The sequence below is a fragment of the Phycomyces blakesleeanus genome (assembly GCF_001638985.1).
Source record: "Phycomyces blakesleeanus NRRL 1555(-) unplaced genomic scaffold PHYBLscaffold_6, whole genome shotgun sequence".
Lineage (NCBI taxonomy): Eukaryota > Fungi > Mucoromycota > Mucoromycetes > Mucorales > Phycomycetaceae > Phycomyces > Phycomyces blakesleeanus.
Genome location: NW_017265139.1, coordinates 19,585 through 44,666, shown reverse-complemented (window position 1 = coordinate 44,666; position 25,082 = coordinate 19,585). Strand labels below are relative to the sequence as shown.

The window sequence follows — 25,082 nt, the reverse complement described above, 5'->3', positions numbered from 1 at the left end:
TTTACCTTATAAAAATGGATGTGAAAATAGGGAAGGAAACACGCTCTCCCAAAGAATCCGCAATATTTATACCACTCCAGTTCCCGGGCCAGCGGTTTTTTTTTATTCAAAAATTTTCATCCAATCATTTTTTGAAAACCCAAAACCAAATCCAAAAAAAAACAAAAAAAATGAGCGCTTCAATGGACTGCGCGACAATTTTTTTTAATATTTTTTTATGAGACAAATGTATTGAACATAACCAATACCATAATACAAAGTTGCCTCATAATTAATTGATACAAAACTTATTGTGCGTGTCTTGTATTAAATGTTTCAATTTAGTAACAGAGATCTGGTTGACACACGCAAGCCACACAATGGCTTCCTGACAGTGGCTTGGCATAAAACCATTCAGAATCGTATTAAAAAATATAAGGGTCTTCTTCCTTTTAAACAGTCACGATGACAGCCAAGTTTGGATTTTCAAAAGGACATCTTCCCCAAACCAGTCAAGAGTGTAGACCATGACGTACACTCTCAAGCCGCCGTAAGCAGCCCTTAACCTGTGGTAGAAACATGTTATTTATCATGTTTATTTTAGAGGGAGTTTCCCAACCATTGTCCAACCAAACACACGCGTCTCAAACCGGTCAGACATTTATGACAGGCAAGAAGAGAACGACACCAGTGATGCAGACACACAACGTATGGACGCATTGATGCAACATTTGATGGGCAATTCTATCGAAATGGAGGAAGATGAAGATGAGGATGAGGCTGAAGATAAAGAGGATGTAGAGGAGAGTGAAAAAGTGGAAGAGCCCATGTCTGAGACTGAGGCTGCCGAGGCTGCCAAACCAGAGGAAGAAGAAAACGAACTAGAGGCGTTTTCATTTAAGCTGTTTTCGAGCAAACAAGTGACAAAGATTAGTCTTCAGGGTGTGGACAGAGGAGATGAGATGGCTGCAGAGGTGGCACGGCAGCAGGTAGTGGATCATGATGAAGACGACCCTGAATTCGCAGCTCTTATAGCTGCTTCTGCTGTAAGCTACGATCAAATCATGGAACAATCAAAGCAATCGTATGGATTGGCCCAGTCAACGCATGTGGTGAATGTACCGCTTGTAGGAGAACCCAAGCAAAAGCACAAAAAACGAAAGAGTAAAGAATGTAGGGCATTCAATCGAGCAGTCAAGGCAGGTACGATCAAGCCAGAGCCTCGGATGAGAAATCCCCAGATTCCAAATGGATGGCCAGGGTGGCCGGGTATCAGAACTTGCTTTGCCATTATTACCAAGATTAACAAAGACCTCAAGCGCAACCAAAGAGTAGTGAAACCATACGTTCCCAGAGGAGGTGCTGCTCGGGGAAGAGGAAGCACAAGAGGAAGCACACGAGGTAGTGGGCGTGGGCGAGGAGGAGTAACTGCACAAGGTATTGGTCGAGTAAGCTCTTCCACATCCGATGCTGCCGTTGCTACTGCTACTGCTACTGCTGCCGCTACTACTACTGCTACCACCTCTAATCCCACCCCTAGTGCAGCACTATCAACTTCTACAACTTAGTACGTATACTCCTTGTATATATATAATCACATGCATTCCACTTTAGATACACATATTTTCTTAATTCTGTTTTCAATAAAATGAATATTCTATTTTCATTTTTCATTTTCTGTGTGTATAATGTATAATGTATAGTGTACAGTGTATAGTGTATAGTGTGTGTGAGTGTGACGTATTACAGACAACGCAGTAAGGGAAGGCCCGTTCCTTACAACTAACTCGTCCCTTTTATCCAAACTAAATAACGCACCTTTCCTCTTTCTGTTACTCATGTCGTTCCAAAGGCTCATTCGCCATGTACCCTCCCTAGTTGCTTCAGGGTTGGTCTTGGCCAGATGGTCTCACAGACCTTTAGTAAAGCGTCTATACACAACAAAATCAACACCAAGGTTTATTTCAGTCCAGTCTAGTCGTAAGCATGCTATAAAGCTCCCAGGGCAAGCCGATAGACTTGTTCCCGGAAGCGTTTAGTATCTCGAGAAATAAAACTCCTTTATGTTATATTGTGTACAGGAGCAGCTGTATCTTCTCAAGGTGCTTCTAGCCATGATAGCTCGACACAAGACTCTAGGTAATCTGTACGACGACATAAAGAAAAGGGAGAAAGAAAAAATGAAGAACACGTTTTGTTGTAGTGGGGTAAAGCTCAAACAGGGGTTATTGATAGCACCTATCGATACATTTTCTTTCTTCCTTTCCAAGTAGAGCTTCTGAGATCAAGGATGCAAAGTTGATTTTTAACCAGGCATGGAAACATATCGAAGACCATTATGGAAGAGAGAACATTCACCTTCCACGTGAGTTCATATTTTTGATGGGTGCACCTGGGTAAGTTATATTGAGTAATATACTGTCGGTTTCTGTGGAAGGAGAGGTTTTTTTTTCGTATGAAAAGTAAAGCTGAAAATAAAACAATCCTTATAATTTGAATTCTTTGTACTAGTTCTGGCAAAGGTACCCACACACCTTCCCTCTTACGTGCACGCGGTATTACCAACTCTCCAATTTCCATATCTCAGTTACTTCAAACACCCGAGTGCAAAGAGCTCATAAACCAGGGACAGATGATATCCGATCGTTATGTGATCGAGTTACTTTTGCACGCTTTGCTAAACTGTGACCCAACTGTCGGTATTCTTGTTGATGGGTTTCCACGAACTGATGTTCAAGTGGAGGCTCTCAAGATGCTTCATGAAAAGATGACCGAATTAAGATCTGAGTTTTACAATACGGATCGGCGTGACCAATTCCCGTAAGGTTTAATATATATATATTTGCCGTGCTTTGATACCAATCTCATCTTTTAATCTACACCCTTTGGCTTAGTCGACCCGTGTTTCGTATTGCAGTATTGTATGTGGATGAAGAGATATCTCTCCAGAGACAACTGGCGCGCGGAAAGATGATTCGAGAACATAACGCGCAGATAAAAAAGACAGGACAAGGCGAATTGTGGGAAGAGAGAGTAACAGACAACGACGAGACCGTAAGTATCTTAGCTATATAGCATATTTAAACGAAGCATAAAATGAACACCTGAGTACTAGGTTATTCGTGAGCGTTATTCTATCTTTAAAGCACATTATGGCTCTCTTTTGAAACTTTCCAAGATGTTTCCTTTTCGTAAGTTACGACAAGTACAAAATAACACCAAGTCTAATATATACATACATAATTTACGTAGATCTCATTAATGCTACCGGATCTATCAAAGAAGTTTTGGATATTATCATGAAAGAATTCGAGTATCAATCTTCTCTTGAATTGGACTCTGATACATATGATGCGATATCTCACATCCCACTGGCATCCAAGATTGGTATTCATGCGCGACTGGTAAATTAAATATTTCAAAAAGCGAGTGCTTTGAAACATATTAATCGAGTATATCACACACATACATACATACATATATATATATATATATATTCAGGATCTAATAAGTCGCTTGGAACATTACCAAGATACTGAACCTAGCACGATGAAACAAGCAATCGAGTATATTGATGAGCACGTTACTCCTCACATTGTTCGCCACTCGATCAGTGGCCACGCTATGATTAGAACGTAAGATTTACATGCAAATATATTATTGTTTTGCGTAGTGTACTAACGATGAAAAATTAAAGGGAGAATCAATTATTGGATGATTCTCATTTTGTAAACATCGTAATGGATGTTTTGTCAGAGCGTGGCTATCACGTATCATTTGATAGCCGCGAGCGCTATGTACCCACCGCTGTTGATCTCAAGACAGGAAAAATAAATCTAGAAACGTAAGTGCACGCACAAGGGTATTGTACCTGTACTTTTTTTCTTTTCTTTTCATGACACTAACCTGAAAATACCGGAATTGTGACATTTTAGCCACCATATTCATGTCTTGACTATCGATTTCCCAAAGCATTATATCCGTGCATTAGAGCAAAAGTTTAGCTAAACTTCATTTTGTTTGTTTGTTTAAAAGTAGAAACTAGATAGTTTTGGAATAGACCAAAGAATTTTTTTTTAAAAAAAAAGAAGTGTAATACAAAGTGATTTATTACTCCAACTACACAAGCTTCAAGAGATAAATATTTATTTATTCATCTATAATACACTATAGGGGAAAAAGAAGGCGATTTTAGTGAGATTGTCGCAAATTTTCTAGGGTTTACAGTGTGTTTCAGAGGGATTTTAATTAAGCACCAATTTTTCTCTTTCTTTTATATATATCCCACTTTTTTATCCCACCATATTTTTGCAGTCAACGCAAAACACCTTTTCCCTAACTTCTTCAACCCAGTACAAGAAGTAAAGATAAAATCTAATAGTTTACCATTCGGTATCTTGGGTGTATCCTAGTGATAAAAGTATGTCTAAGATGTTAAAGACCTCTAAAAGAAACACGCTTACTAGCTATCAAGGCTAGTATTGATAAAATATAAATCAGTAAAGTTGACAATCAAGAGTAATTTGAGAAGAAGTGACAGGGAAATATTTGTATCATGTACAGCTTGGTTGTCAAGACTACTCGCATGCTCATTAAAAATATCTGATTTAGATAATTGCATGGAATCTGTCTTTTGGTTTTTCTTTTTCAAAAATAGGAATCAGGCATAGCAACATTTGTGTTGGAATTAAAGTATAAGACCATATAAAATGATATATTTGGTCAAATGCTTCAAAAGAAAAAAACAAGTTATGATGTTATCCAAGGTCCCTCCCTATTAAATTACTGAGTGGCTAAATTGTCCTTGTACCATTCAGACCAAATTTTCTTCAAATTCTGCTTGATGGTCTCATCCTCAAATATGGCATCAATTGTGCGATACGATGCTTCATAAAGTTCATTCTTACTCAAACCAAAAGTCTTTGCAGCAATTGTGTACTCATCCGAGAGCTGAGAGAAGAACACACCCTTATCGTCAGTCTGCAAACCGAAAGTAAGAAATAAAATAAGATAAGATAAATATGTTACAAGGCCAGACTTTGCTGTACAATACCCTTAATGCCATGAATAAGCAATATTGTACTATGTTACTTATAAGATACTTGCGCAGATAATAAAGGGGTGTTTCTCAACAAGAAGATCTTTGATGTGATGCTCTTCATACGTGGATGTGGTCTTACACAATATATTGGAAGTCATGCAGATTTCAACCGGGATGTTGCCGGCATAAATATTCTCTCGCCTCTCGGGCGTCAAGAAGGTAGCATGACCCAGACGGTTGGGCTGGATGCTTAATAGCTCAAGCGACTCGGCCATGTTCTCCTTGACCTTTTTGGATCATACCATTTAACCGTATGTTCTGAACATTACATTGCATTATATAGTATTATTTACTTGGATATATATTCAAAACTTACTTCACCAAAATGCAAGGTCAGGGGGAATCCATGCTGTTTGGCTCTATCAAATGCTGGCCGAAGCGCAACAAAGGAGCCTTCCATAACATGGCCACACAGATCAATACCAACAACACCTTGCGATCTAAAGTGAAGAGCAAGGTCAACAGCTTCTTGAGCCTTTTCGAGTGTATCGCGGCGATCGATAGATACGATCAGTCGCACAACAATTGATTTCCGAACTTCGTTGATAGCCGAGAGAACCGCAGCAAGGTACGACTTTTTGGTCATTCCAGTAGCAGGGTTCTCTCTAGGTGTGGTACGTAGTTCGAGATAGCGTACGCCATCTCTTTCAAAGTCACTAATGACATTACGAGTGGCAATGACTACTGATGGCTCATCATCAGTGAGTTGGTAGATGAATCTGAACAGAGGAAAAAAACTAGACCAAAGAATTTATCATAACCAATAAATAAATAAATAAATAAATAAATAAATAAATAGAAGCGAAACATGGATTTTATGATATAAATATACTCATTCTTACTCATCAATACGCTCAAGAGAATCAGGGATACGAAAATCGGCAAGACTTGGGTTGCTATCCTTCTTGCGTTCAACCAAGACACGCATGGTATCTGGACTGAGACTACCATTTATATGGGCATGTAGCTCAACCTTTGGAAGTTGTACACAAAATTCGTTCATTTCCTTTTTATAGCAAGAAAGGAAAGTAGAATGAAAGAAAAGAACAAGATTTAAATTCGAGAAATACAGTTTGTATAGTTTAAGCAGTCATCCAGATCTGACACATCAAACTTTAATTATTTTTAGCAAGATTTTTAAATTTTGGACCAGCATTTTATTTATTTGGTTTACCTTATTTTGACTACTCGACCCTTCCATTTTACTGAGAAATCCTTTATTTCTAGAAAAGGAGTCAATTTATAGTGTAGAGTCAAAGTACCTGTTAGACATATTTTCATAGCATATTATTCTATGCCTTTTTATAATTTACTTTTATATATATATATATAGCTTTCAATAAACTTAACCATTATTCTTCTTATTTATACAAAGGCGAAAACGGCTCGACCTCTGAGCCCCAAAAGATTCATGAGAGAAATCATGGAATACATTCAACATATAACTGCTCATCAGTAATAGTAGCTAAAGCCTTTCAAACTTCAATAAAAGATGATATGCATGTATATTATGTATCTGTATTTGTAGGGATCACTTTCCTCATATGAATTATGGGTGCTTTCTGATGAATTTGTGTCTTGTATGTTGGATTCAATTAATAAAATTCGAAGAAAACAATATTTCTTTTTTTACCGTGAGTGTGTAGATATATATATATATTCTTTATTTTCGCCAATACTGTGTGTTTACCCATAAGACTGGTTTTACGAGATAATAAATTTACTCAAATTACTACTTGTAAGACTAAATTTTGACTTTGACTTTTCAACAGTTTTACAAGAGCATGGAATGCCAGACAAAGTCTTTTTTATTTATTTATTTTATAAATAGATGCATGCATACATGTATACACGCACATACACACTGCAGTGTTTTGAATTCTGCGAAACATGGTTCAAAATAATGTGCAAGAAAAAGAATAATGATAATTTAGTACACCTTTTCAAGATTCTACCTCCCTTCTTTTTTCTTTGGTTATATTTCTTCTGTTATTACAGGCAAAACCACCTTGCATTGAGATACCTGTAATTTACTGTTGACAGTCAAGGCATTTTATAAACATAAAAGCTAAAATAATAATACGACAAAGAAAATATTATATATAGAAAAAAAATACAATTTCCCCTCCTCTTATTCATTATTCTCTTCTCCCTTTATTCTTCTTCTTTCCGCCTATTATTTCCCTTTTATATATATATATATATATGTATGGCTGAATAATATTAAAAGAAACTGCTTTAAAAGAATAGTTGGCCTTTGTTGTTGTTACTGCTACTGTTGTTATTGATCTAGAATTAGGTGTCCAATATTTATTCAGGAATTGAATACATGGTATTCTCTGTAAATGTGTATACGTATACATAGTGGATATTAAATATTCTAGGCCTTAATGCAAACCATCGAAATATATATTATATTTTAAAGTCAAGTTGCTATGTTGGTTTTGCAAATAATAGAAGAATGTTTTTATATAAACCGATTTTCTTGGTTTTGTTTTGTTTTGTTAAAATAAAATATATATATATAAAAAGAGACCACTTATTCAAAATCAAGTGTAGATACACAGATATTAATATGTGTGTGCTTGTATTAAAAGGTTAGATATTGGCATAAGAGTAAATGTAGATGATCTTTTAATCAGAGAACCCAAAAGAATGATGTATCAAACAAGTGCCTGAGAGCTCTGTATTCATATATTTACTATTGTTATTGTTGTGGAGATCTCAGAATTAAGTATCTTTATCTATTCCCCTGTGTTCTCCTTATTCTTAATTGTACGAGTCGATAAGAAAAGAAGGGACTTTTATATATAATTCGGCACCTTGATTAGATAGTAAAGCAAGTCCATAAGAAAGATTGAGATGTTGATAATGATAATGAGGTCGGTAATAGGGCTTGCTTTTTTAGTCTTATTTTATTTTCTGGGATTTTTGCTCTAAATAAAACAATTCATATATATATATATATATATATGCAAACGGAAAGACAATCGGTTTGGGGCAGATTTGGTTTAGTTGTGCTATTATCTAAAGTATCGGATATACTCTTGGCATATCCATCGATTTAATCAAATCTGGAAATTAAAATGATGATGCTGATGATTGTATTGGTAGTGATGAGTTACTTGGTTCATTTATTATCAATATCTGCAGAATGTATACAATCAGATCCTGTCAGTCCAGCTCAATTCCTCATTCTACATTTATACTCTTGAAACCTATTGATCAATACTCCAAACAAATGTATCTAATAACGTCCCGTGTGTCTTATCTTGCCTTGTCCTAGCATATTGAAGCTAGAAACACAGCAGTTGATTCCAGTCAATAGAGAGTCCCCAAAAGAGGGATATAAGAGATAGAAAATGAGGCCATTATACACACTCTGCTTTAATGTGTGGTGATAAATTTTATTTATTTTGGCTGAATTAAAATAACAATTAATTATTATAGTTGAAAAGAAACCAAGAGAAAGAAGAAAAAAAACAGCGTGATTTATTATTATTTACTACGATTTGCTTATTTTTTTTTTGTTGGGAAATTTAAATACAAGATGTGATCCCACTCAATAAATAATACATACATACTTGAATTCATACATAAATCGTACCATACCATATCATACCATATCATATAAAATTTACACTATAGTACAGTACATTATATATTGCAGCTGTTCAATAACTTCTTTAAATTATATTTAGATACATATATACTTCCCCTAATGATTTGTATCCAAAAATGATAAAAAAGAAGAAGAAGATTTCTTGCTTTACATGATTCATATTAAAGTTTGTAATACCAACGGGAGTTTATTATTTATTTATTTATTTATTTTGGTTTCAATTTGGTAGACAAGGCCTGAATTATACAAAATATATATATACACTGTACAGAGAATGATAAGAAAAAGAGTGAAAATGGAAATGGAAATGGAAATGGAAATGTGTATGGGTATAGATGAATGATGTTTTGCAAGTTTCTTTGATTGGACCAGCCAAAGCAAAGAATAGATAATATACGTTTAGCAGACGGTGGCAAGAGTTGAGAGAGGAAGACGCATTTGAGTGACTTGGAGGGCATATGTTAATGGAGCAGGAGCAAGGATGAGCTTCTTATTCTTATCGTCCTGGCCTTCTTGGGAAGGTGTTACGAGACGGGTGATTGAGGCTTGAACCTGGCATAGTTTGCCCTGAATGTCAAGTTGTTCGGTGTGACCCTCGGCCATTCCCTTCTGGATGGTGATTACAAATGGTTCAGAGAGGTTGTAGTTTGGTGTGGATGGAATGCGTCGAAGAAGAGAACAGTGAATCTGACGTCGGTGGTCGAACATGGTGTTGATGTTTACAGGGTCCATCGGAACGGAGTAAGCGATAGTTTTTGTCTTTGGGTCGAATTGGGAAGGCGATGCGATTGTCTGTCCGAGATGAATCTGTTAAATAAAACAATATTTTTTGGAATGAGTATAAATACATAGATAGGTATATATTATTATTATTATTATTGCAAAGTGAAATATAAGTATATATGAATCAATACACACCATAAGACCCCATTCTTGGGCTGCAGATCCGGATGACATCCGGTGCTCGATTTCTTCGAGACAAAAGTCCTGAATAAGCTTAGAAGTACGCTCGATACGGACAAGATCCTTCAAAGGTAGGTGGTTCATGACAATGCTGATGATTTCGTGGGGAAGGCGGTTGAAGTTGAATTGGGCGCTCATTGTAGTTTGTTTGTTGTATTGCAGTATGATGAATATTAGAGATGAGTATGATGAAAAAGAGGAGGAAGAAGTATATTGGAGAGTAAGAGGAAAGGGAAGTCTGCGTGATTGAAGTTTGGGGGGAAGTCTAAAGATATAGGGTATATATACCCCAGGAGAGTCAAATCAGCGCATTGAACATCCGATCCATGCCTTTCCATTTTCAGCTGGAGAGAGAGAGAGAGAGAGAAAGAGTTTTCTTTTTTCTTTTTTTTTGTGTGTGTGTTATCGATATACCTCACCTCCCCTAAACCCTTCATCAGGTAAGCCAAAAATACACATAAAAAATACAATACAATATATACTACTGGTATATACTATAAGTTCAGCGGGCTGATAGCAATCGTAGCCACATCGCTTGATGAAAAACACATGTTATTTTAATTCCTATTAATTCATTATAATTTTTATTACTGTTACTATGATACTAAATATCTACCTAGCAACCTAATTGTCTAGTTACTTAGCAACCTATCTATATATCTATATATTTATAAACAGTCAGGTAGTCAGTCAGTCAATAGATCAATAGATCAATCAATTAATCAGTAGATCAATACATTATTCAAATATTTCTACGTTATTATTTGGTTCAATTTATTAACTACATATACATATTTAATCATAATAATAAGACAATCATTTTAGAGATTGTGCGATTATCTAAAAAGGAAGAAAATAAGCAAGCAAGAAAGAATAAATACACTGAAGAAAGTTTTTTTTTTAATTTGGGGGGAGAAGGGAGGAGAAAGAAAGATATAAAGAAGAAGTAGGAAAGAAGGGGGGGGGGGGGGGAGTAGGTGGTGGTAGCAGCAGTTTCTGGTGGTGTGGTATTGGTAGTGGTAGTAGTGCAAAAAAAGGGGGAGCAGACCATTACTGACGTAGCTAGTCGACACAATCGATAAAAGAAAACTTGCAGGGCCTTGACAATAAAGCACGTTTGAAACATTAAAAAGAGTTCCCCCCGTCGCCGGGTCCTGAGCAGCTTATACTGATTGGCTTGATCGTGGCTGATCTTCAATGAAGCAATGAGCAGATGCCAACTTGTATCTATGTTATTGAAGTTTATTTAGCAACCGCCATTTTTCTTACTCTGATGAACTGTGATAAGTCTGACTTTCAACTATTTTTTTAAGCAGTGAATTATTTTATCGCGGGGCACCCTTTTCGTATTGATTGCTATCATTTGTTTTTATAACACCATCATTAGACGCTAAGCTATTCTGCACGCTTGCAGAAAATGAGCTTGAAAATGAAAGTAAAATAAGCACATATATATATATATATATTTATTTTTATTAGGGATAGATAGAGATAAAATGTAGATTTATACAATAGATACATACAGTATATTTATTTTTACTTGCCTACTTGCTTAACACTCTTTTTTATTTATTTATTTATTTAACTACTTCCGTTATTTTATTTTACTCTTTTGGAATCCATGCCCGCATCAATACTTGAGGTTTAGATTGACCATTTCAACAACTAACTCGTCCAATCAATACCCAAATCTAACGTTTAGTACAAGTCACCATGACAACCAACCCAACACACCATCGATGAACCTCTTTCCCCGCATCTTGTATGACGGATATTAATAATAATCGCTTTTTTTTAAAGTATATATATAAAATAATAATATCAAGAACAAGTCCAAGAACATGAATATACTTCTTTTTTTTCTTCTTCTTTTAATAATACTGAGTTTGTATAATTATATACACCAAAAAAAATTGTAATAAAGATAGCTATTCGGGATTACGATTGGTCAGATTGTAGATTGTTCATTAGTGTTATTAAAGGAAATAGATATATCAATACCAATACCAACATCAATATAATATGTTTCACTCTATTCCACTATAGAGAATAATTTAAAAAAGAAATAGTGTAAAGCAGTAAGATTCTAATAAGCCATAATACAATGCAACACAATAAATTAGAGTACATTTGTACTGTACTGTACTGTACTGTACTGTACTGTATTGAATTGAATTGAATTGAATTCTATTGAATTTTATAGTATAGTAGATCCTTTCTCTCTATCTTTCTTTATGCGTGTGTGTGTGTACGCCAATTTATATCAAATACGTTTTCTTTATTGAAATAAAGATATATAATTAAAGCAAACCTTTGACAAAAAGAGGTTCAATAGCTACATATCTAAACCTGGCCAAATAAGCCTACAAGAACAGGGCTTTCAAAAGAATCGAAACTTTTCGACATCTAAAATTGCACAATACAAAATCATAATCATAATTGTTTTACAGTCCATAGCAGATGAACACACATCTTGTGTAAGTACTCCTTTGACCACCAATTTACAAACTTTGTTACCTATCTTGAACATTGTTTCCTCATTAAACACAAGAAAAAAAAATCGATTTTTTTTTTCTTCTTCTTTATTATTATTTTTAAAACACCTATCCACACATCCTCTTTATTGTGGGACAGACTTCTTTTATTCCCAATAATACCAACGTAAATGAATGGGATATAATGGGATGGGATATAATGGGATCGGGTAGGTTTTTGCTACATTGTTACTAGCAGGTCTCAACATATTTTGGTTGTCTACCGATTTATTTATATATCTACACACATCTAAACACCCTTATGGTCAATGTGATTTCTATACTTTACTTTAAATACTAAGAAAAAAAATTGCTTCATTTTTCTTTTATAGATATATATGATATGAAAACAAACAGCTTTGGTCGTGTATGTCTAACAAAGCTATGTTCTAGCCCCTCCCCCAATCACAGTACAAATGTGCAGCCAACCTAACTTAAGACATTCTCGGGACTACTTGTATTTTTTTTTGGGTTACTCTGTGAACCAAATATTAACTTGCAAAACTTTGATTCAATTGAATTGAATTATAATCTTGGGCGATTTACAAAAAATGAATGTATACATATTCTTGAGTCTACTCGTTGTATCTGTTCTTATTTTTTTCTTGTCTTTTCTTTTTCAATATTAGAATTGATTCATTCCCCCCTTGAAACTCTTGGAACTCTCTTAAACTATATATATATAAATCATATAAGCTCTATACCCCACAATGACTTTAATATTAGCGTGGTATATTGAAGTCTTGCTTAATTGCTTGATTACTTAATTACGTATGTATGTAAGTATAATTATATGATGCCATTGTGCTTAATATATTCAACTCTATTACAAGACCCACAACTTGGTTTTTTTTATGGGGGTGTGTTTAATGTGTTTGATGTTCTTAAATCATTAAAAGAGTATATATATATATATATATATATATATATATTAAGTTTTAGTGTTAGTATTGGCTGTTCAAATGCACGAGTTTATTTTCTCTCACAGAAAAATAAAATACAGTTGTGAAGCAGAAACTTAAAGATCGACACTCTTTGTGCATGCGATCTATTAATACCTACTCGTCCTTATTCTCATTAGATATATTTATCTGCATTTTATGTATCGTAAGCATCGTCAAAGATTCTTCAAATAGCCAACTGTCTATAGATCTAAGAAAGAGATATATATGAAAATAAAGGGGTACTTGTGTGATTAATAATATACTTCTCTATTGACACTTGCACAGACTCTTTGTTTTACACAAGCTATCTCCTCCTCATTCAGTATAGAAACGTGAGAGGCTTTAATGGTACTATATACACTACCACCAGTATTAATGATCACTTTTCTCTTATTGGATATTATTGTCAATAAGAGCCTCACCCAATGTTCACACCCACTAAAAAAAAATAAAGAAAAAGAAACATGCATATCCGTATGTATACACAAGTCTTGTATTACTATTGCTTCTTATTTTAAGAAAAAACATACAATTCTAACGATAGTCTGACTTCCTGCGCACGATAAACTCTCAAACTATTTACCCACAAGATTGGTTTAATTGTATAAGCCAACAAAACAAAACAAAGCAAAACAAGCTAGAAATTGATTTATATTGTTAAGAGCTCATATAGTTCTCAAGGTAAGGGGTGAATGTAAGGGGGGTATTGAAAGGGGAAGACGTGTTTAATGGTTCCTTAATATTATTCTGGAGTTTGGTGGCGTCTGGGCAAATATAAGCCAGTAGGGTGGATCCAATTCAACCTTGCTTTCTTGTTTTTCGGAGGGGTTCCGGACTCATTTCGCATGACAGATGTCACTGCCATGATCCCTACTCTCCTTTTACCTCCCCCCCTTTTTTTGTTATTTCTATCTTCTACTAGATTACAATGCCAATGTTTCTTATTATTCTTTGTCCAATTCAAATAATGAAACATTTTGGCTCATCATAACATTTTTTTTCTTTAAAAAAAAAGAAATAAAAAAGAATAGCAGTAAAATATATACAAATTATTATACTAGGTTCTAGAGAAGAACGGAAGAGTTAAACCTTGAAGTTCCAAAAAAAAAAGAACGTTTCAAAATTGATGCCACTACATTGGTATAATTATAATTATATACGTGAGTTTGGATAATATTCCCGACTATTTCTTGGACAAAGCTTTGTGCAGCAGCTAATAGCTTCTTTCTATTATGAAATAGTCAAGTAGTCAAGTAAGTTATGCTGATAGAAATCGAAATGGTATATCTCTCTGGACAGTTTGTTTCTTCACCTGTCAGCAAGTGACATAAAGGTAGTCTGTTGGTACTCATTTTGTCTAATCAATTGGGTCAATTGATACTGGACCTTATTGCATTTCCTGTGTGTGTAATTTGGTATCCATTGAGTTGGGCTGTCAAGGTTAAATAATAGTAATAATAATAATAATGCAAACCCCGCACAAGCCATTGAAAGACATGTGATAATCTTGTTTTAATGGACTTGCACGATAAACCCAGATACCAATACATAAAGAAAGGTACTACAGGAGTATTGTAAATAGAAGATAGTAGATAGTAGATATTCAATATACATATTACATTCAACCTATTCGCTTATAGTACAGTGTGAGAATTAATCAAGAACCAAGAAAAAAGAATGCTTTGAACGTCAGCTGATAGTATATATTCCATGTAAATGTAAAGACAAGCGCGCATATACAAATATGTGCTTTAAGATATATATATATATATAAAGAAGACTCAGTGTCCGACACAAGGTACACACTACCACGGGAAAGAAGACTACACAAGTCCGCCCTACACAAACCCTTTTCAGACAGCAGCAGTAAGAGCTGGATCTGTGACTTGTGTGAACAACCAAGGTATTTGTGTCTGTGGGGGTTGATTTCCTCCTTTCCCGGCATGTCTTACATTTGTCTATCTATATATCTATATATTTAATATGATCGTGATCCAAGGTCATTTTCGAGTCGAATTCTTCTTTAATTTTCCTTCTTACTTTGTTGGATCTTAGCCCAGGAAAAAATGCATCGGTTAAATTACAATATACAGACAGATGGTTGGCATGCCGATCTAATAGATAAATCCGGGGGAACCTGTATCTTCCAATCTCCTCCGGCCTTGTGAATTTCTTTTTTGTTTTAGACTGTGGCGGAGGCAACGCTCCTAGTTCTTTATTTTATATTTTTATTTGATTTAAATTGGCCAGTTTCCCGTATAGTTTCAATTTTCTTGCTTTTATCAATAAAATCTTGAGCATGTTTCAATCTCTACTATTCTACCTATTTTTTCTATATAGAACATTGTTATCTGAAAATCTACTAGACGATATTCAGTGATCATTAAGTCATAAGCAAATACTTCGTCTGATTTGAAAAAAAAAAGAAAGAAAGAAAATTAGGAACACAAAATTAACCATAATTCACCGTATCCCATTTTGCGGGGAAGTCGGCAACCAAAAATAATAATAACAATAAAGAAATGGACACACGAACACAGGTAGCAGGAGAGAATTAAAAGGAGATTGTAACCAATTATTGTGCTTATGTTCTCACCGACTTCTTTGTTGCTTCTCTCCTGTCCCATTTTCTCTCCATATCTTCAACTTCAGAATTGGTCTATTTTTTTTCTTTCTCTTTTCATTCATTCACTAATGTACTAATGCAAGTGATCAATCTCGTCATTACGTTTTTTTTTTAAAAATAATAATTCTTATTTGGTTTGTCTGGTTTACTTTAAGGCTTGCTATTTTTTTCTACTAAATTTATTAGGACCAGTGTTTAGTTGAATATGTTTTCTGTGGGCAGATAGATAGTGTTTAACGTGTGGGTCACATGACTACAATCCTTTTGTTGATGTCACATCTCTAGCATTAGATTCATGCTGTTTATATATTTAAAGAAATCTACAAGGACAACAGCTACAGTATTTGATTATGTATGTAGCTATGTATACAAACAGAGGGGAAGAATAAGAATAGGAAAAAGTGGGGGGGTCAGAGGGAACTATTTGAGAAATACTGGGTAAAAATTGGATACACAGAATCTGGTAATCTTTTACAAGATCAGACTAACCCATCGATAATGAAGTCTATTTAGTGCGTTGGTGATTTAATTGAACCACAAAATATATATATAAATAAAGAGTCCCTGTGGTCAATTTGTTAAGAGCAAGTATGATGATCATAATGATGAAAGTTATATATGTAAGAGAGAAATAGATAAACTTTGATCCAATCAACAATACCTTTTATGTACATATTAAATTCATTAAAATAAATTAGAAATATTAGAAAGTTTAAGTCGAATAAGAAAGCCTGAGTTATGGCATGTACGTCATTTGAGATATAAAGAGTAAAACGAAAGAAAGAGATTTGTTCTGCTCTTGTGAGATTTGAATTATACTATGCCATATTGTACTATATAGTAATAATAATACAGGAACAAAGAAGTGTGTGTATGTGTTTTTAAAAGAAATGACGTCCACCTACATAATCAGTGACCTAGTCAATCGATAACACTTTTTTTATTGTATGTATTTATTGTAAAGGTCGCATGTTCAACAGCAACTGAATACAAAGCACAAACAATTATAGATATACAAATTGTGTTACTTGAGAAGGAAAGTAACGTCAGTGATATATATATGTATTATATAAAGAGAGAAATAAAAAGGGGGGAGTGAAGTATAAATGATTTTGTTAATCGATTAAAGAAAGTTTATATTTAAAGATTCCTTATTGTTTGATCCACATTTCATTTCAATTTCATATTGACATCTTTAAACCTCTTTATCTTCGTAGATATCTTACTCTCTATTTTGCTTTAAATCATTTGTCGTCCAATAAATAGCCTTTTTTTTTGGTTTCCTTTATATATATATATATATATATATATTTATCATGATAATTTAGTATATATTTTGCTTATTCTTTTCTTTCTTCTTATTCATTTTTATATATATACAAAAAATAAAATAAAATAGAAAATAAAAAGAGAGAAACTTATGAGCAGGTGTAGGGCATAGCCTTGCGCAACATCTTCTTTTGGGTGTTGGTAGCAAGAACAACTCTACTAAGACGATTGACACGTTCGGCACTGAAGGAAGAGTTCAAATGGCCAAGACCCACCTGCCAGCGCTTGTAGTTACCAGTACCAGTAGGCATGAATCTACACACCAATAATACCAATAATACCACATATATAGAGATACATATTTATAAATGTTTATTCATACACAGAAAAGTAATACATGTATACACATTTAAATAAAGTCTTCCTTTGCTCTTTTCCTCTCTTTTTTTTTCAATTCCTATATCCTTGTTCTATATTCCAAAGCAGAAATTCACTCGTATTTCAACTTTTTTTTTTACCTCTTCTTGGCACCAGAGTGAGTCTTGAGTTTATAAGCCATATGTCTAGCAGACTGACCAAGAGGAGACAATGTCTGGCTGATGAGCTGGGTGGTTGATGTAGCTAGACGTAAGAATCGATCAATTTTTTTTTGTTTTATTTAATAACATTAATATACATTGTAAATGCAAATTAATCCAAATGTAATAATGTATTGCATTGCATTAAAGTCAAATACATAAAACATGCACTTAATAAAAATAAAATAAAAAGAAGAAGAGATTCTTACTCAATGCACGGAACATGATTGCCTGATTTGTGTGGGATTTAATTTTTTGCTTTAAAAGACTTTACACACTATATATTTATATCTTTCTATAACACACAGAAAGGACCCCAAATTTATCTTTTCCTTTTTTTAAAGAAGAAGAATTATAGTGGGGGTATGAGGGAAGAGGAAGGGGAGAAGAGGTGAAGTGAAGGGCCCATGGACAAGAAAGCCACGAGCAGTCACATATTGGATTTTTGACATTTTTACTCAGCCATGAAGTCTATGTAGAAAAGGAAAAAAAAAAAAGTTCAAATCAGGATTAGAGAGAGAGAGATAGATAGATAGACATTATATATTTATAGTAGATATTTCAAATATATATATATATATATAATTGTTCTTCCTTTCTTTTATATATATTATTATTTCTTTATTCTTTTCTTTATTTATATAGATATTGCATTTCTACATTGACAATGAGTTTGATTAATGAGAGGTGAGCCTCATTACATCAATTACTCATTATCATTATCATTATATTTTAAAACACTCATTAATCAAATAGTACCTGTGTACGAATATACAAATGTACAAATTGAATGTACCAATTGAATGTGCAATTGTGTGAATGTATAGTGAATTGCGTGTAAATCCCATAGAACAGCAACAGGAGCAATTAGGAACTCTCAAGAGTCTTCGGTAAGAAGCAAAAGAAGAAGAAGAATTCAAGACAATTAATAAATGATTATAAAAGTGAGACAAATAAGCGATATAGACTGACTTTTATCCTTCTTTTTTTCTTTGCTATACATCTACCTCTTTAATAAAAATCAAAATAATATATATATAAAAAAGTCAAAAGACACAACTTTTGGTTGATTGCAAAGCTAGTCTCACACAGCATACTGAAGCATTGGATATCAAACAGGGATTATTAGAAGAAGCAACTTCTGAAAGACAGCGTCTGCAGAAGGAGAAAAAGGTGCTACTGGAAATGATCCACAGTGTACAAAGAGATATGGAGGCCGTAAGTGAATTTGAATTATCTATGTACTTTTTTCTTTTCTTTATGAGACGTTTAATTGAATACACACTCATATGTATAACATACACAAATAAAATAAAACAATATAAAAAAAAGGTGACAGAAATTGAGAAATCTCTTGGAAAAGAACGAGATAATTTGAAACAGACAGTTCAACGGATACGTGATCAAGAATATGAACCACTTCATGGTGAGAGATCTCTTACTTTTGCTCTTAAACCAAAGTATTAAACCTTCTTATTTTATTTCTTTTCTATGTGTGCATTAGAACAAGTCAATGTATTAAGGGCAGAGAATGGGTTACAGAAATTGCCAAGTGTAGAGCAAGAGATAGAAGCTCAGATGGCAAAGTAAGTTTACATTTTTAATATCAAAATAAAAATAAATTATTCAAACATCGACTTTTTAACACCTCTGTCTCTTTGATTTTTTTATATATTATTATTATTATTTTCAGACACTTGGAAGATCGTCGTGAGAAATGGCAACAGACTCCTCCTGTAGAACCTACAAACCGCAGTCGATCTGGTAGATGGCGTGCTTGAAAGGATCAATAACAATTGTCCTATAAATGGCCCCCTCCTCTTTATATATATATATATTGCTTGTTTGAATAAATGAATAGTAATCCTAAATATTCACAAGATTTCAAAGCCAATGAAAATAATGTATATTGAATACTGAATGATTCTACAGAAAGTTACAAAAGAAGTAAGAAATATCAAAATTATTCAAGATTTTGTTCAAATTATTTCCGATTTTCAAATGAGCAAAATTTAAATAATAATAATAAAAACAGTAAGCAATTGTGTAAGTGAATAAGTAAGTGAGTGAGTAAAGGAGTATGAAAAATAAAAATTAAAAAAAAAATAAGAGAAAAAAGAGCCACTCATTTTTTTTCCCTTTTTTGTGTTTTCCATTCCGCTTTCCCTTTCTTTTTTTTTCATTTCTCTTTTCTTCTTCTTTCCCATTTCTTTCCTTTCCTTTCCTTCTTCTTTCCTTCTCAACCTTATTGTTCTTTTTCTTTTTCTTCTAAATTTTCCTATTTTGTACATAGTATGCAACCAACCTCTTTAACCTTGAATACCTATATTACTTGTTAACAAACAATACCAAAAATAGTATTAATATTAACATAATATATTATATATTATATATTATATATCATTTTCTCCAATTCAATCTTATTATGGGTTCTACTTTAAGTAAAAGGAAAGACAAGTGTACTCTGTCTGACGCCAGGCGCGCCAGTCGATTCTCCGCTCGTACCTCCCAGACCTCTAGACGCGATCACCACTCACAGAATGAGACTCATTCACAACCTGTGATCCAACGAATCAAAAACGCTTCGTCATTCAATCGTCGGCACAGCATTGAGGCACCCAGACTGAAGAACAGCACCGACTACCCAAACGACGACACCCAGATATCTCAGGGCAGTTCAATAGTAGCCGCGGCTATCTACACCGCCATTGGTCTCACGTCAATCGACAGCGAGTGCCAAAACACCCAAACCTCGTCTCTTCCTCGCACACTCTCAGAATGGTCACCCGAAAGAAACAAGTACGACATCGTACCGGATATCTTTGTGTCTGACTCAGACCGATGGGCAACAGACGAGCCCAACCCATCCAGTCTTATCTATCCTGACACCCAAGATAAGGAATCAAGACCAACAAGACAAACAAAGGCAATATTAGCAAGAGGAGCACCAGGAGGAGCAGCAGGTTCTGAAATTCCCAAATTCCCTAGCGAGCGTATTCTTGTCGACTTGTTTCTTTCTGACGATCATGAAAAGGCAATGCGCAAAGAACGAGACAGGTAAAGAATAACAGTATATCAAACACAAGCAAATAGCATGGCATTATATAGCTTTATGATACAAATACTTATCTATTTCATACATCTATTCATCTATTCATTCTAGACAGCAAAGACAGGCAAGCCATTATTTATATTATACTATTTTATTAAAATTAAAATTAAAATTAAAATTAAAATTAAAATTAAAATTAAAATCCGTTCTTTTTTTAAAAAAAAAAAAATGACAGTAATCATAATCATAATCTAAACACAGATATCTATCGTCTTTCTTTATCTCTTTATCTATTCCTCTGCTAACCCTAATTCTAACCTTTTTGGTGAACGATTTAGCATTATCTTCTGAAGCATGTGTGGGGTCGAAACTACAATGTACCCCTAAAATCACCTTCTCTCATCATTCACTGGTGCTGTGGCACAGGTAAGAAAGTCAAAGACAGATACAAATTCTTATTCAATACAATACGATAAGCAGTAAATGATAGCCATAAAGTGGCAAGAGAAAATAATAGTAATAATAATAATACAATAAGATAAGATATATATATATAAAAGGGAAGAATATGAAAGAATAAACTTGTTAAATGAAACACAGACCTCTTTGACAGGCCGTGTAACAACCCCCCTCTCTCTCTCTCCAAATTTTAATTTTAATTTTAATTTTTTAATTTTAATTTCTTTGATATTATTATATATATATATGTATATAATAAGGAATCTGGTGTCTTGAGCTGGCCGAAGAATTCCCAGATGCTAAAGTTATCGGTATCGACTTCAAAACTGCCCCTCTCCAAAACATTGCCGAAACCCGTACGAACCTTACATTCCAGGATATTACCATTTGTGAGGGCCACACAGGTCTCGAAGGTTATCCTGATAATGCTGTGGACTATGTGATGATGCGAGATGTCTGGATTGTCAATTCCCCGATACACAAGTGGCACAATATTCTCAAACAGGTCTTGCGAATATTAAAGCCAGGTGGTTGGATTGAGATAATCGAACAAGGTAAATTTTTTTTCTCTATTATTAGTTATATATTTAATTATTAAATCTTATTGGTTGGCTTCTTGTAAGATATTCGAGTAAGCAAGCCAGGACCTAGTTTTGTCATCCTGAACAAATATGGTAATATGTTTCTTGAAAATATCCAGGCCAGACCAGGCATCTTGGAAGAACTCGAGGATATGCTCAAAGATACTGGCTACACGAACATCAATTCAACAATTGTCGAATTGCCATTAGGTGAATGGGCGTCTATACCAAGCAAGTATTATTATTTTTCTATATCACAAATCATTAATTCTTATGCTTATTTGTTTTATTTAAAAAATAATAAATAAATAAATATCCCAAACAGCAATGAGAGAATCTGGATACCTCTTTAAAGATCTCAGTGAAAGACGATTCCGAGTATTTGCACCTTGGATATGTGAATACAACCAACTCCCAGCATCAGTATTTGCTGAAACCTTGTCAAAGGCTATGGATGAGTGCGAGACATCCAAGTCCCGGATTTCATGGCATTGCTTCTTAGGTCAAAAACCTCTCTAAGAAACCAGCAAAGAAGAGAGAAGAAAGAAGAAAGGAAATGAAAGAAGAACAAAAAAAAAGTGCTATTCCTTACTCTTACATATATACATATACACATATCTTATACTATCTTGTTCATACATTACTACACAATACAATACAATACAACACCCACCCATCTACCCATCTACCCACCTATCAATCCATACTCACTCACTCACTCATATATATTATATATAAATTTTCTTTCTCTATTATTTTTATATTAAATTATATTATATTGCATACTTGCTCACTATAGACTATCCATTCCTTGCTCTTCTACACCATTCATTCCTTGTTCTGCCTCTAGATCATTCATTTGTTTTGCAATCTATGGATAGACATGTTATTATACAATCCAATACACATATAATACTCATAATACTCATAAAAATAAAAATAAAAACATAAAGCATTTGTTTGATCTGTTCATTATACCTCTTCAAGTTCGCTCAGATCCCAGCCAAGCTCTTCTTTAGGGACCTTAAAATGATGAAGCTCATGGGCCAATGTACGAATGACATGGTCACTACAACACCACAATAAAGAAAGAAAAACAAATATTAATCAAAGATGTGTGCAGAATTATTTATTATACAGATAAATATTTACCTTGCGTGTTGGATCCACACGCAATAATCATCCAGCCATATCTTGCTGTACACATAGTAAACATCGTGGTGATCAAACAAATCCTTCATATCCAAAAGAGCCTTGAGAATAGCCCGCTTTCCAAGACGGAAGAGAACGTAGACATCTTGCAAAACCTTTTCGCACAGAGCCAGATTGCGGTAAAGAGGGTAAGACAGAACACGTCTACAGCATGCGATAATTGTGTCTTTCAAGGTAGTAAATTGCTAAAAACAATATATATATATACATGGGGATATGTACTTGTCAGTAATAAGGTACAGATAAAGGTGAATGTGCATGTAATGGTTTTATATCTTATTCTTTTAATACACAGCTTTCGAGTACAAGCCATTTCACCCGCACCCACACAAAAGATATATATATATACAAACATTACCTCTAAGCAGGATATAGTAGGACTAAGCTTTCCAACACACCACACAGACTCGACAGTGTTGTCGCCTTCGGACACGCGGTGGTTGTAGCTGTAAGCAAATAAAAGGTCGACCAAGCCAAGATAGGTTACTTTCTCGTTTGATAATAAATCTGAATATACACCAGCATACACATACACACATAAATAGCATTGATTATTAGCAATTGTATGAACTAAATCATTACTTAATTTATTGCTTACATTCTTTGTTTGGTAGACTACGCATCAGGGCTTCTTCCTTTGGTGTGAATTTGATCAACGACTCATTCTGATCGCCAATTGACAGACCATTCATATCAATATCTACATTGGACTGAGTTAAATCAGGGGTGATTTCCTGAATCAAAGACTCTGATTTTTTGTATAAAATATATTAAAAAAAAAAGACAATGATTAATATACATATATATAATATGTGTGTGTATGTGATTACTTTTTTCGTTCTGCTTCTTTTGTTGTTCTTCTTCTTTGGCCTGTTTCTGGATTCTCTTGAGCTCTTTTGACCAGATTGTCTTATACTTGATGGCATTTTGGATTTCTTCATCGTTTACGAAATCCATAGCATAGTAGTCCTCGTCAAATTTCAATTCTTCTTGTTCCAATCGATCCTGACGACGTGATTCAATAGTTGACTTTTCGGGCTCTCTGATGTCAATGATTTCATTCATTGTTTCTTGGACATGAGTAAAATATCCACTGTACTGGTTGTTGAAGCCATAAACACTGTGGATCATCAAATCATCTGCTGGTAATTCCTGTGGTAATTCCCAGTTGAAATCAGCAGCTAAATAAATCAAATCAAACCAAATCAATAAATTAAACATATCTATATATATATATATATATATTTGATGAATTTTACCTTTTTGAAATTCATTTTCTATTTGGTCAGTGCTTTCTTCCATCGATACATCTTCTTTATTGTCTTGGCTTCCAATGACTTCAATCAATGGTTTCTTTGGCTGTGCTTGATCTACACTGACATCGGCAGCCTCGCCACGTCTGGCCAGCAGCTTGGTGAGGAGGTCAAGGTCAGGAAAGTGTTCTCCTTTGTTTTCTTTGGAGACCTTGACAGTAAATTGACCCAAAGAAGGGTCATAGACTGCCTTTGAATCATCATCTTCGACTACATTTGCTGGAAGATATAATCTATGTAATTATATTTTTACATATATAAAGTATACATGTATACAATTGATTGGATAAATAAACAATTAATTTATCGTATCGTATCGTATCTTATTTTTACTTTATTTTATTCAAGAATTGTGTATGTTGTTGTTGTACCTCAAAAAATATGGGCGCAAAAAGAAGCGAAATTCTGTGCCCGAGACATGGAGATCTACATCTTGTGCCTAAAAATATTTAATTCATGTCTTGATCGTGTAAAGGACATGTGTAAATGTCTGTGCGTTTATTTATTAACAAATACACATGTACAATTGTACATGCACGTTGTTTTAATAATGATCTCAACTCACTCTAACATATGGTGTATTGATGATAATGGTGATTGAATTGTCATCCTGTTCGACTTTAAAGGTAGGTGTGATCATTTATAGAATTACGATTGATAAGTTTTTTTTCTTAAAAAAAATTGAGGGTATTCAATATCACTCAAACTAATAGAAAAAAAAATATATATAGATATATATATATAAAAAAATTGCAATTACTATAAGATTATTTTTCTTTCTTTTTTTGGTAATTTACATTTATTTATTTTTTTTGTCGAGGAAAAGGCAAGTCACAAAAATTCATGCGA

The 25,082-nt window shown here is 34.0% G+C and overlaps 9 protein-coding genes across 9 annotated transcripts; 4 read left to right on the top strand and 5 right to left on the bottom strand.

Moving 5' to 3' along the window:
* Positions 1–1,817: 1,817 nt before the first annotated feature.
* PHYBLDRAFT_165746 (hypothetical protein) lies at positions 1,818–3,987 on the top strand (the record flags this gene model as incomplete). Its single annotated transcript, XM_018435297.1, has 10 exons — positions 1,818–1,959; positions 2,061–2,118; positions 2,253–2,375; positions 2,491–2,799; positions 2,874–3,033; positions 3,095–3,170; positions 3,232–3,383; positions 3,481–3,614; positions 3,677–3,823; positions 3,915–3,987. The coding sequence occupies 10 exons, from the start codon at positions 1,818–1,820 to the stop codon at positions 3,985–3,987; spliced, it is 1,374 nt and encodes a 457-aa protein (XP_018293800.1).
* A 774-nt stretch (positions 3,988–4,761) lies between these two features.
* PHYBLDRAFT_154832 (hypothetical protein) lies at positions 4,762–6,083 on the bottom strand (the record flags this gene model as incomplete). Its single annotated transcript, XM_018433355.1, has 4 exons — positions 4,762–4,959; positions 5,086–5,307; positions 5,397–5,817; positions 5,923–6,083. 4 exons carry the CDS (start codon positions 6,081–6,083, stop codon positions 4,762–4,764), a joined length of 1,002 nt encoding a protein of 333 aa, XP_018293799.1.
* Positions 6,084–8,865: 2,782 nt separating this feature from the next.
* On the bottom strand, positions 8,866–9,897 carry PHYBLDRAFT_75845 (hypothetical protein). Its single transcript, XM_018443100.1, has 2 exons — positions 9,621–9,897; positions 8,866–9,509 (listed from the first exon to the last, which is right to left on the bottom strand). Exons 1-2 carry the CDS (start codon positions 9,801–9,803, stop codon positions 9,102–9,104), a joined length of 591 nt encoding a protein of 196 aa, XP_018293798.1. The 5' UTR covers positions 9,804–9,897; the 3' UTR covers positions 8,866–9,101.
* Positions 9,898–14,087: 4,190 nt separating this feature from the next.
* PHYBLDRAFT_165743 (hypothetical protein) lies at positions 14,088–15,770 on the bottom strand (the record flags this gene model as incomplete). Its single annotated transcript, XM_018435296.1, has 7 exons — positions 14,088–14,144; positions 14,304–14,370; positions 14,456–14,575; positions 14,625–14,704; positions 15,184–15,356; positions 15,467–15,550; positions 15,740–15,770. The coding sequence occupies 7 exons, from the start codon at positions 15,768–15,770 to the stop codon at positions 14,088–14,090; spliced, it is 612 nt and encodes a 203-aa protein (XP_018293797.1).
* Positions 15,771–16,972: 1,202 nt separating this feature from the next.
* On the bottom strand, positions 16,973–17,993 carry PHYBLDRAFT_180395 (hypothetical protein). Its single transcript, XM_018438308.1, has 3 exons — positions 17,826–17,993; positions 17,557–17,659; positions 16,973–17,353 (listed from the first exon to the last, which is right to left on the bottom strand). Exons 1-3 carry the CDS (start codon positions 17,839–17,841, stop codon positions 17,188–17,190), a joined length of 285 nt encoding a protein of 94 aa, XP_018293796.1. The 5' UTR covers positions 17,842–17,993; the 3' UTR covers positions 16,973–17,187.
* A 235-nt stretch (positions 17,994–18,228) lies between these two features.
* PHYBLDRAFT_75844 (hypothetical protein) lies at positions 18,229–19,487 on the top strand. The gene is made up of 6 exons (XM_018443099.1): positions 18,229–18,303; positions 18,444–18,506; positions 18,663–18,834; positions 18,949–19,042; positions 19,121–19,202; positions 19,310–19,487. The coding sequence occupies exons 1-6, from the start codon at positions 18,284–18,286 to the stop codon at positions 19,395–19,397; spliced, it is 519 nt and encodes a 172-aa protein (XP_018293795.1). The 5' UTR covers positions 18,229–18,283; the 3' UTR covers positions 19,398–19,487.
* A 554-nt stretch (positions 19,488–20,041) lies between these two features.
* Positions 20,042–20,677, top strand: PHYBLDRAFT_142754 (hypothetical protein; the record flags this gene model as incomplete). The annotated part of the gene is made up of 1 exon (XM_018430865.1): positions 20,042–20,677. One exon carries the CDS (start codon positions 20,042–20,044, stop codon positions 20,675–20,677), a length of 636 nt encoding a protein of 211 aa, XP_018293794.1.
* Positions 20,678–20,896: 219 nt separating this feature from the next.
* PHYBLDRAFT_142753 (hypothetical protein) lies at positions 20,897–22,227 on the top strand (the record flags this gene model as incomplete). Its single annotated transcript, XM_018430864.1, has 5 exons — positions 20,897–20,902; positions 21,007–21,094; positions 21,388–21,681; positions 21,751–21,918; positions 22,034–22,227. 5 exons carry the CDS (start codon positions 20,897–20,899, stop codon positions 22,225–22,227), a joined length of 750 nt encoding a protein of 249 aa, XP_018293793.1.
* A 274-nt stretch (positions 22,228–22,501) lies between these two features.
* PHYBLDRAFT_142752 (hypothetical protein) lies at positions 22,502–24,873 on the bottom strand (the record flags this gene model as incomplete). The annotated part of the gene is made up of 9 exons (XM_018430863.1): positions 22,502–22,579; positions 22,687–22,777; positions 22,861–23,105; positions 23,279–23,427; positions 23,519–23,668; positions 23,751–24,101; positions 24,180–24,466; positions 24,605–24,672; positions 24,799–24,873. The coding sequence occupies 9 exons, from the start codon at positions 24,871–24,873 to the stop codon at positions 22,502–22,504; spliced, it is 1,494 nt and encodes a 497-aa protein (XP_018293792.1).
* Between the last annotated feature and the right edge of the window lie 209 nt (positions 24,874–25,082).

Excerpts from the sequence above, each read along its gene's own strand:
- PHYBLDRAFT_75845 (XM_018443100.1), bottom strand. The coding sequence starts at position 9,803 with ATGAGCGCCCAATTCAACTTCAACCGCCTTCCCCACGAAATCATCAGC. Across the intron at positions 9,510-9,620 it reads CCCAAGAATGGGGTCTTATG|ATTCATCTCGGACAGACAAT; the intron begins GTGTGTATTGAT and ends TTTATTTAACAG.
- PHYBLDRAFT_180395 (XM_018438308.1), bottom strand. Across the intron at positions 17,354-17,556 it reads CACTCTGGTGCCAAGAAGAG|ATTCATGCCTACTGGTACTG; the intron begins GTAAAAAAAAAA and ends ATTGGTGTGTAG.
- PHYBLDRAFT_75844 (XM_018443099.1), top strand. The coding sequence starts at position 18,284 with ATGAGTTTGATTAATGAGAG. Across the intron at positions 18,835-18,948 it reads TACAAAGAGATATGGAGGCC|GTGACAGAAATTGAGAAATC; the intron begins GTAAGTGAATTT and ends TATAAAAAAAAG. Across the intron at positions 19,203-19,309 it reads ATAGAAGCTCAGATGGCAAA|ACACTTGGAAGATCGTCGTG; the intron begins GTAAGTTTACAT and ends TATTATTTTCAG.